Source organism: Protomyctophum parallelum (assembly GCF_964188405.1).
Source record: "Protomyctophum parallelum genome assembly, chromosome: 8".
NCBI lineage: Eukaryota > Metazoa > Chordata > Actinopteri > Myctophiformes > Myctophidae > Protomyctophum > Protomyctophum parallelum.
This window is the reverse complement of record NC_139703.1, coordinates 14,240,555-14,251,445: the sequence shown is the minus strand read 5'-3', so window position 1 is coordinate 14,251,445 and position 10,891 is coordinate 14,240,555. Positions and strand designations below refer to the sequence as shown.

Below are 10,891 nucleotides of genomic sequence, written 5' to 3'. Positions count from 1 at the left end.
GTGAAGGACCCCCAAACAGTGTACACAGTTAATTTAACTTTTTGAGAGTACCCATTTGTATGCACTGAGTTAACAGACAAGGGTTACAAGGGTACATTTCAATTTTGAAATTAATTGATACATGATTTTTTTTTACCAGTCTTATCTATGGCATGAGTTTGTATTAAACCTTGGATAAATTACCTCCACGGCCACCGTATTATTGTAGGCGGGGTCACACAACCTTCTGAAGACAGCCAATGAGAAAGTATCGTATTTGTCGATAGCCAATCACATAGGCTTTTATTCAGAAACACATTTTTTGTGTGTGTCGTGCGCTTGCGTAGACAATTGCAGCGTGACAGGTCAACTACACGCTTGTGGAGGAAGTGAGGTGACAGATCGGTGTCTTTCTGCCGGCGTATTCATTTAGCTTCATTGTCACTGCAAATTCTGCAATGTCCTGGCTGTTTGGACTCAACAGAGGTCAGCCTGAACCTCCGCCTGGCCTCCCGCAACCACCACCACCTCCTCCCCCGGCCGGCGGCGATTCTAGTGGCGGCGATAAACCCAAGGACAAATGGAGCAACTTTGATCCAACCGGACTGGAGCGAGCAGCGCAGGCAGCCAAGGACCTGGACCGGTCTCGTAAGTCATCGAGGGCAAATACTAATACTTCTTTAATAATGAGTCTTCACTGTTTCTTAGCAGCATGAGTCATGGCTCTTTAAGTACAGTAGCTACCTATAGCCCGAGATGCTCTCAGACAGACCCAACGGTCAGTGAATCACTGACAGTGATGCTGATGCAACATCTATTGTAAAGGGTTGAACTCGACTCACCGTTCTAGGTTATTCTAGGTGAAGAGTGCAAAGGTCATGCTCATTCCATTTACGTCCATCAGGCTGTGTACTCATTATGTTGTATCATGATCATCAGAATAATGATTGAAGTCATCCATTTAAATTAAACTGCTGTGTTGGACTAGAGCCCTGCGTTGTCTGTCTCTGAACTTCAGATCATGCCAAAGAAGCATTGGATCTGGCTCGCATGCAGGAGCAGAGCGTTCAGATGGAACACCAAAGCAAAATAAAGGTATACTGTCTATAACCGCTCCTATCCAGCAGAATAACAAACGCTCCAACTGATATCTCAAGGTTGTTTATTTCCCCAAGACAACGTTAAAAACTGCAAAACATAACAATATTCTTTTAAACACAATGAAACATGAAATATGAATGTCCTTGTTGTCAGTCAATCATGATGTCCGTATTATATATAAACAAACACAATGATATGTACACAAACAATTAAACGATCGACAGAAGTACAACACTGTTTACAAACAAAGAAAACAACAACATGTAACATACCGTGTGCGCCTTCTGCAGATTATTTGAGGAGAGCTACGTTATCTTCTTATATTCTTTATCTTCTCTTATATTCTTTATTTAAGGACACTCTTTTTAGACGTGGGAAGAGCTCCTTGCACCACTGAAAGTCAAGCTTGTTCTGACTGAGTTCAGCTCACACAGGTGCAATCAATGCTGCCTCACTCTAATCACAGGGCTCTTCTCCTGCATGACCTTCTAGGTCATAATGAACAGCAATAAAGGACCAGGCACCACACACAGCATGCAAATACAATATGTACCCAAATAAACATACATATAATGTTCACATATTATACATTTTCAGAAAGGTAAGCAATAAAATAGAATATTACAAAATACTCTGGGACAGCTACACTGTCCAAGTTCTCACAGAGTCATATTGGGAAAGTGATTTTATCACTTTTCTGTAGTGCTGAAGGTGACCATACCCCATTTACAGCATAGGCTCTGCCTCTATCTTACACACAATTGTCACAATTCTCTCTATGGGTCTGATGTGATTGCGCCATAGACAAAAACCTGGTCTAGCCCTGGCACAGTACTTTCCTGCAAATTGAATGGCATTCAAATGGCCAAACAAAAATAACTCTCATCCGTCTTTGGTGCTGAGCCAAACTGCAAAAGCAGAAAAATCATACAGAAAAAGAAAGGGCTCACAATTCACTTTAAACGCATTCAAATAAACGGCTAACCTGAAGAAGTTCCAAACGTTTGTGTTTTGGAGCAAGTGAGTTGCAAGACCTTCCTTTTTCAGAATAAAGGATACATTACATAGGCAGGTTAAAATGGTTGTACACTCTGCTTGCAATCAATATTCATCTGAATTTACATGGCTTCATGTTCTATCCATCACTCACGTTCAGCATGGCATTGCTGTAGTGATGTGTGTTAAAGATTCTGCATTCCTTGCAATGTTAATCCTGTTCCTTTTGCCTGTTCCTTTGTCATGATGGCAGGAGTACGAGGCTGCAGTTGAACAGCTCAAAGGAGACCAGCTCCGCATCCATTCAGAGGAGAAGAGGAAAACTCTGAACGAGGAGACCAAACAGCATCAAGCAGTGAGAATTAGATCATCATGAGGGTCTGCTTTTGACAGAATTTCAGTGATAAGATCTTTTTTGTACCTCGTCTAAATGGTTTCAAGAAAAAATATGTGACATATGACTTTAAATCAATATCTTGATTATATGAAACTTTTGCAACGATTATTTAAAAGTCTTATTATTATTATTTTAAGTGTGTGTGTGTGTGTGTGTGTGTGTGTGTGTGTGTGTGTGTGTGTGTGTGTGTGTGTGTGTGTGTGTGTGTGTGTGTGTGTGTGTGTGTGTGTGTGTGTGTGTGTGTGTGTGTGTGTGTGTGTGTGTGTGTGTGTGTGTGTGTGTGTGTGATCGTGATCTCCGGCACTGTTGGCTTGATCACAGCCATACTCTGCACACACACACTCCCTGAATGCCACAGCTGAACCTTTTCACATTGGCCTCTTATAGCGCCACCAGGCCGCTTTGTGCAAAAAAGACAGTACACCTACAGATTTTGTCCAAACATCACGCAAATTGGTACACAGTCTCTCTAGAGTCATTCAACGAAACCGGTCTTTCAGATTTTTCAGACTCCATCCTGATTGGCTAAGGTTGGCTACCAAAGTTCGCAGGAGTGCACGGTTTCAAACAAAATGCCGCAAATCATGAAATATTGAACCAGAATGCTGGTTATGAGTTCTGTTAGTCCAGCAGGGGGTGCTATATAGTGGTCAGTATGGTTACTGTTTTTTCTGGCCCATCACAGAGAGCTCAGTTCCAGGACAGACTTGCCAGACAGAGGTATGAGGACCAACTGAGACAACAGGTTAGGCCATATCCATCATGTTAAATTCAAATGTGTTTTTGCCTTGTGTAAAAAAACAAACGCATTGGGATTTTTGTTTTCTTACAGCAAGCCATAAATGAGGAAAACCTTCGCAAACAAGAGGATTCAGTAAATAAACAGGAGGCCATGAGGAAAGGTATTGCTTTAGCCTCGCTCTGTAAAGCCAATCGCACAGTCTATCGCTACAGATTAATACTTGAGAACAGTTGTTCTCTAAGTGAGATCCAGGCACCCCCCAGGGGTCTTTCAGGGTGGCCCAGGGGGTCCCCAGCAGAATTAAATGGCATCAAAATCAGTCTAACCACTTTAATCCTATTTTATATATATATATATATATATATATATATATATATATAATATTACAACACTCCCATTGTGATTGATTGTTGTAGATCTATTTTCTATAAAACTGCATAATTTGGAAAAATGTTTTAACAACACTCTTATGGAGTCCCTATCAGAAAATATTTGCCATGCATATGTTTGAGAACCACTGCTCTAGAGGGGAGTTTTCATCCATGTGTCTTGTGTCCTGGTGTCTCTAGCAACGATAGAGCATGAGATGTCTCTGAGGCACAAGAATGAGCTTCTACGTATCGAGGCAGAGTCTAAAGCACGGGCCCATGTGGAGAGAGAGAATGCTGATCTGATCCGTGAGCAGATCCGTCTGAAGGCAGCAGAACACAGGCAGACTGTTTTGGAGTCCATAAGGTAAGATGCGCACTAACATATGGTCACTTTACCATACCTTGTATGTCCATGTCCAAAACCATCACTTTTCAGGAAATGGGGACAAAATACTTGTGTTCCAAAGGATCCAATGTAGTTATTTTTGACTATTGTGAGTAGTGTTTTATAATCCCATGAGGAATGGTTGCAAAAGAGTGGGAAGATCTTCAGGTAGTGTGATTATTGGGAAGTATAAAAAAAAGAATAATCTAAGAACGGTGTGAGACTGCATCAAATAAATAGTGATTTGTCTGATTAACTTTCAATGGAACAAGAATTTTGAGAAACTAGGACCAGGTTGTAACCACACATCTTCTTTTAGGACTGCTGGCACTGTGTTCGGAGAAGGTTTTCGGGCCTTTGTGTCAGACTGGGACAAAATCACAGCTACGGTGAGACATCTCTTCATCTCCACATTGACTTTGTGAACCATCTGATTTATTCTACTGGAAATACAAATATGTCTGTGAAACCCTGATTTTCCAGTTCAGACTGGGTATTGGGTAATCATTGCAGTAAACTGGACTTTGTAGAATTCACATTCCTGTACAGGTATTAGACAAAAGTTATTTAGATATATATCTAATCTGTAGTTAACAGTAGTTACCGGAAAATCTATTTTTTTATTTATTATTAATAAACACAGTTTCTGACTACTTGTTGCTTTCCAAAACATACTTGTGCACTAGGACACTGCAGCATTCCTTTTTCAGCGTTCCTTAATAGACAAACGCTGTAATGTCGACGGAGCTTGTCGCTGAAATGATTGTTACACGCAGTATGACTTAAATTATTAAATTAGTATTGTCCTTTGTAATCATTATCTGTTGACATTAATCAATGCTGTAATGAAATTCTGAATGCTGTGAAAATCTCCCCTCACTTCACCAGGTAGCAGGACTTACCCTTTTAGCCGTGGGAGTATATACAGCCCGCAATGCAACGGCAGTGGGAGGACGCTACATTGAGGCCCGGCTTGGGAAGCCATCATTGGTCAGGGAGACCTCCCGCATCACTGTTGGAGAGGCAATCAAGCATCCCATCAAGGTAGCACATTTAGGAATAGTTTTTTGGTTCCTTATTAGTGTGGTTTTATATTGTATTGGGGCTCAACTCAATACTTACTTTTTCTCTACATCAAATCCACTTGCTGAAAATAGCCGATATACAAACTTGAACTTGTTGCTATTTTTGATGATTGTTTGCCCCAGAATAGGGACGCTAGGGTTCAGGTGGTTAAGCATATACCTACTGACTGTATGGTTTTGTTCATCTCTATGTGATTACTTGTTAAAGATGTAGTGCAAAATAGACCTATTGCCCAGTTTTTGGATGGAAAACACACACAAATGCTGGGGTACCCAAGAAATTACATGCAACAGGGAGCGTTTTAACATCTCTTCTGTCTCTCTTCCTTCACCTCTAAGTTGGCCAAACGACTGAGAAGCAAACCTCAGGATGCCCTTGAAGGAGTTGTGCTCAGTGTAAGTGCCAGTTCTTCAAGCTGGTGAGACTCTTTACCACATAAAGGGCGGGTGTGACAAATACAGATGTGTATATATTTTTCATATAACCACTAAAAATGCATTTTCTTCTGGTGGCTCAGCCGTCCCTGGAGGAGCGTGTGCGTGACATTGCCATAGCAACTAGAAACACAAGACAGAACCGTGGCCTTTACAGAAACATTCTCATGTATGGACCTCCAGGCACTGGAAAAACTCTCTTTGCCAAGGTAAATGCAAGATTACAAAAGGTGAATGATGCATACACTATGATCATGTGCTTGTGTGGTTTTATGTATATGGTAGCTTTACACGACTGTGGGGTACTTTTCCCTGTTTTTGAGCAGAAACTGGCAATGCATTCTGGTATGGATTACGCAATTATGACGGGTGGTGACGTGGCGCCCATGGGTCGTGATGGTGTGACTGCAATGCACAAAGTTTTTGACTGGGCTAATACAAGTCGCCGTGGGTAAGCAGTTGTACAGAACTAATTCATTACACTGATCTAAAAAATGTGTCATAAAACAGCGTTGGGTGTGATGCAATGCATAGGTGCCAGAGGGGGGGGGGGGTCATTTGGGTCTGAATGTCCCTGCACTATTGGAGATGCCTGGTCTATTTATTTACTTTTCCCCAACCGGTGCTGGTGCATGCCATGTTCTAGCACCGTTTCCATGTGAATCATGAGTGATGCCCCCCCCCCAAAAAATCCCTGCACTTTTTACGTCCTGACGGCGCCACTGATGCAACATGTTTGAACATGTAGATATAGCTGCAACTAATTAAGACCAAGTTAAGCATATAGAACAGAATTGATTGGCCATTGTAATACTGACAATGTAGTAGTAATAATACATGCGTCATGTCTTTCTTTTTTGTTCTAGTCTGCTGCTGTTTGTTGATGAGGCTGATGCATTCCTTCGCAAGAGAGCCACTGTAAGTCTGTTTTGTACATTTCTAGGTACAGTATTCTTTATGCCATGTATTAGTGCTCCCAAATCAATCAGCCAATCTATTCCCTTGTTTTTATCCTAAGTTCATCAGTTTCAATTTGCATTCTGTGTCCTTTGTTTTTAGGAGAAGATCAGTGAAGACCTCAGAGCCACTTTGAATGCATTCCTGTATCGCACTGGAGAACAGAGCAACAAGTACTTACAATTATTCATATCATATTATCTGACTCAATATGAACCTCATATATGTATTGTATCCCCCAGGACACTATAGCAACACAGAGTGAGAATGGGAATGAATCACACAAAATTAACGCCCTACTTGTGTGGTCACTTGCTACTCTCATTCCAGTCCCTTTGCCATCTGTATGTTGTCTGTAGGTTTATGATGGTTCTTGCCAGCAACCAACCGGAGCAGTTTGACTGGGCCATAAATGATCGTATAGATGAGATAGTGAACTTCGCTCTACCAGGTCCCGAGGAGAGGGAACGGCTGGTGAGACTGTACTTTGACAAATACGTGCTGGAGCCGGCCACCGGAGGGAGGCAGTGAGTATTTTAACTTGCACAGCAACACAGGTGTTTTAAATAGGCCTCATAATCAAGCCTCTGTTCACCCCAGGGGGGCAGTCAGCCAGATATTTCGTGAAGCCTCATTTGAAATCGGTAGTTCATAATAATGGCCTGTTGTGGCGCTGGACTGGACCCAAAAAGCCCCATAGCTCCATAGAGGCCCATGTATTTTGGCCCAACTTCACCTAGACTGTATTACCTTAATAAACATGGTCATGAATACTTTCTTCTTCCAGTCACTAGTTTAAAGTCTCATTTCTAATGTCATAATATTCTTTTTGGAAAATTATGGTCCCATTAATTAAAAAAATGACCATAAAGAAAAAAAAAACATCGCGTATGTTCTGAGGGGCGTGGCTACCGTTACAGTCTATGATCGGGATTCCCCTCCCACTCGAGTCAAAATAAAAACCAACGGAGAAGAAGGGGGGAAGTCCCGCCTCGTTGTCTGGGCAGCCAATGGCCAGCTGGTCCAAAACGGAGCCAGCCAATGGCCAGCTGGTACCAAACGGATCTAGAAAGATGGCGACTTACAGTGCAGGAATAACAGGCTTCATTTTACGTCCATGTTAGACCCGGCGAACGCTTTGTCCATATTTTTTACAGTCTATGGTTCACCCCAAGGGGCCAGTGAGGTGCTCCAACGTTGAAGCACTGGGCCCTAGTGGTAAGAGGAAGGACTGCAGGCGAGGAAACACCGTGCAGCTGGGCTTTAACATTGAGCGCTCTGTTGCACTTCCACATTTGGGCACCAAAATTTGGTGCCCAAATCGAAAAAAGGCGGAAGTAGTCCTTCCGGGTGCTTCAAGACGCCACTGAGCAACTTCCACTGACATAAATAGCGGGGGAGCGGAGCTTCGCGCCAGATCAGTCTCTATCCTTTTAATACTCTATGGTTCACCCAGATAGAATCATGACATTAGTTCCACTTGCACACGTTATACACTCCTGTAAATATATATGTACTGTATTATGTGCACACACACTAACCTCCCACATATATACACAGTAACATTTTCAGTGTTTCAGTGTTCCATTTGTGTGAGTCAGCAGGCTAGAATGGCTTTAGGCAGCTGCGTTGCTTACTAGCCTGGCCTGAATGCTAGGAGAGTCGAGACTACGGATGGAAACTAGCATTCTAGCTAAATCCGGTGTATCTTACATGGCATTGTTTGGGCTGTGTTTATTAAATATGCGCTGTCCCTTCAAATAAACATAAATAAATAATATAATCCTTTTCGCCAGTGTGTGTGTGATCATTAGCTGAGGGCTGTTTAAATATAGCCTGGTTAATAAACCAGACTAATATCGTACGGACCGCAGGATATTAGTCTGGGGAGGCTCAGCTTGGATTTCATTTCCAGGGGGGGCGGGTTGAAACATTTTCTCTTTGACGCAATTGGTCAGAGCTACTGTCAGTCAAAGGTCTCAAGCATTGAAAGTCACTGTACCAAAGCCCGCCCATATTGCATACCGTGTCCCGATTGGCCGCCCCATTTCTCTGGTGTAGGAAATGGGCGTACAATTGAGCCTCTCCAGACCGTAATCCGCCGGCAGGCAATTTATTTTTGCCAACGGCTGATTCGGTCTGGTTTATTAACCAGGCTAGTTTAAATACAGCCTGTTGTGAAAATGGAGCCCAGCCAGCCATGCTGAGGCATTAATTACAAAGCAGTCTTGGGGGTCTTGGCAGCTGAGTGGTGTCATGTGACACACAGACACACATGCTGCAAAGGCAGGATATTACAGCCGCCACGGATCAAAGCTAGGAAAACTTTAGCATTTACATTCTGGGGGGGAACATTAGCCAATCTACCGGGTCTAAGTACAGAGTTAACTCGGGTTTAACCCATTTAGAGGCCCATTCTTAAATGTCTTCTAATACCTAACCTAAGTTTTCTGAAAACCTTCATATTCTTTGGCAGCTTAATGTTTTTCATACTCTTTCTGCAGGAGGATGAAGCTGACCCAGTTTGACTATGGTAAGAAGTGCTCTGAGATTGCAGCACGCACAACGGGCATGTCAGGCAGAGAGATCTCCAAACTGGGTGTGGCCTGGCAGGTGTGTATTAATTAAAATGGTTAATAGGGTTTACAAATATATACAGTACATTGTTGTATATTTTGTAATCCACAAATGTGTGTGTGTGTGTGTGTGTGTGTGTGTGTGTGTATATATATATATATATATATATATATATATATATATATATAAAAAGCTTACAACATGCTGCGAGCTTGTAGATTTTTGTAAGCTTGTAAAGCTTACAAACATTTTTGTATGATACTGTCAACAAAGTGTAAAATAGGACTTTTTATAGGGGGATGAATCCCTACTGTAGGTCAAATTGTGTATTTTGTTTTCCAGTTCTGGTTAAAAATAGCAGGGTAAAAACATGGCAGGCTGCATAAGGCTAACACCCATGGTTCTGGCTACACCTAAACCTATCATACCCGGTATTCATTTTATTAGCTTTAGCTGTGTTGCTTACTAGCCTGCCTTGCAGTAGTTTTTAACAAACTGGAAAAACACGCTACAAAATCAGCCTAGGGTTTCATGCCACTTTTTAAGTGGTTAAATAACACTGCATGCTGTATATCTGTATAAGTGCTGCAACATTGTTCTCATTAAGTAATGGAACGATATGGACACTGGTGTTTCATGCACTTCCAGGCAGCAGCATATTCCTCTCAAGATGGGATCCTAACAGAGGCCATGATTGATGCTCGTGTTGATGACGCCGTCAAGCAGCATCTTCAGAAGATGGACTGGCTGCATGGAGACGGAGGTGGCGAAGGCAAGAGCGCTCCACCTCTCCAATCTGGACCGCCAGACAATGCTGGCAAAATGGGCTTTGACTCTGTGCCTCACGGTCACAGAGATCTGTGATGCTGGATTGAAAGATCCAGAGTTTAGGTGATCTTGCTGCCAATGCTCCTTGTGAGGGTGGGACTGAAAGTGAAGAGAGCAAAGCTGTACCTTCTTCTCCTAAGGATGCAATTCCAGTTTGAGGGGGCGTCAAATGCTTAGAATGCACTGTTGGTTGGTGTTGGTTACGCAATACTGTGCTAGCAACAGCAATACAATATACACAAGATAATACAGGACTTTGGTAAATGAAAAAGAAGCTTAAAAAGATAGAATCAAGTTTTTTAAGTACAGGCCAACAACACACTCTAACCTAAAAAACAAAACAAAAAAATCATGGCAGCAAAACAAACCTCAGTATCAGTGGGGAACTGGTATAGTCTTATGTGGTCTTACCTTGTTATTGTTTGGCTCCTACCTATGTTACACAAGATAGGAGGCAGTACATGTTAACAATTCTTGCCATATTTGTTATGACTGAAACATTCTAAAATGTTGCCTAGTATGTACAGATTGTGAAAGTGTACTTTACATTGAAACCATTGTCTGTAATTATATTCATGTTGTGCACAGTGAGAGTTCTGTTCAAATTAGTGTTTTCATGTTTTCATATAAAACGTAAATGTTCCATGTTTCTTACTAAGACATTTTTTCTAAATCACATTGGTTATCACATGAGACAACACAATTTATCCTTGAAAGCTTTCACTTAAACTAAAATATGAAATTTCTCATGTACCGGTATGCTTACACAATACATATTCTAATGGTCATTTATCATTTTTAGCCCTGTCAGTAGTACAGGTCAGACAGACCCTAGAAAATATGCAAGAGACTTGGCATGTACAATAATACTCGCTGTTTAAATCCAATGGCCGGCTTTATTTAAATAAATGTACAGGTTATGGCATCACAGTGCGGCATGGTGAGAGGAAGGGTCAAACCTAATGTATGCATCATATACGGTGTAGTAGTGCACTGAGCTAATGATGCATGGTGAGCTTATGGGTTAGTTAAGATCAG

General features: G+C 41.8%; 1 protein-coding gene across 1 annotated transcript; it reads left to right on the top strand.

Annotated features, from left to right (window-relative positions):
* The first annotated feature begins 320 nt into the window (after positions 1-320).
* On the top strand, positions 321-10,443 carry atad3 (ATPase family AAA domain containing 3). Its single transcript, XM_083771663.1, has 16 exons — positions 321-627; positions 998-1,074; positions 2,330-2,431; positions 3,159-3,218; positions 3,306-3,375; positions 3,785-3,950; positions 4,291-4,360; positions 4,860-5,015; positions 5,396-5,452; positions 5,575-5,700; positions 5,818-5,942; positions 6,358-6,409; positions 6,551-6,621; positions 6,808-6,975; positions 8,953-9,061; positions 9,674-10,443. The coding sequence occupies exons 1-16, from the start codon at positions 438-440 to the stop codon at positions 9,887-9,889; spliced, it is 1,815 nt and encodes a 604-aa protein (XP_083627789.1). The 5' UTR covers positions 321-437; the 3' UTR covers positions 9,890-10,443.
* Positions 10,444-10,891: the final 448 nt, after the last annotated feature.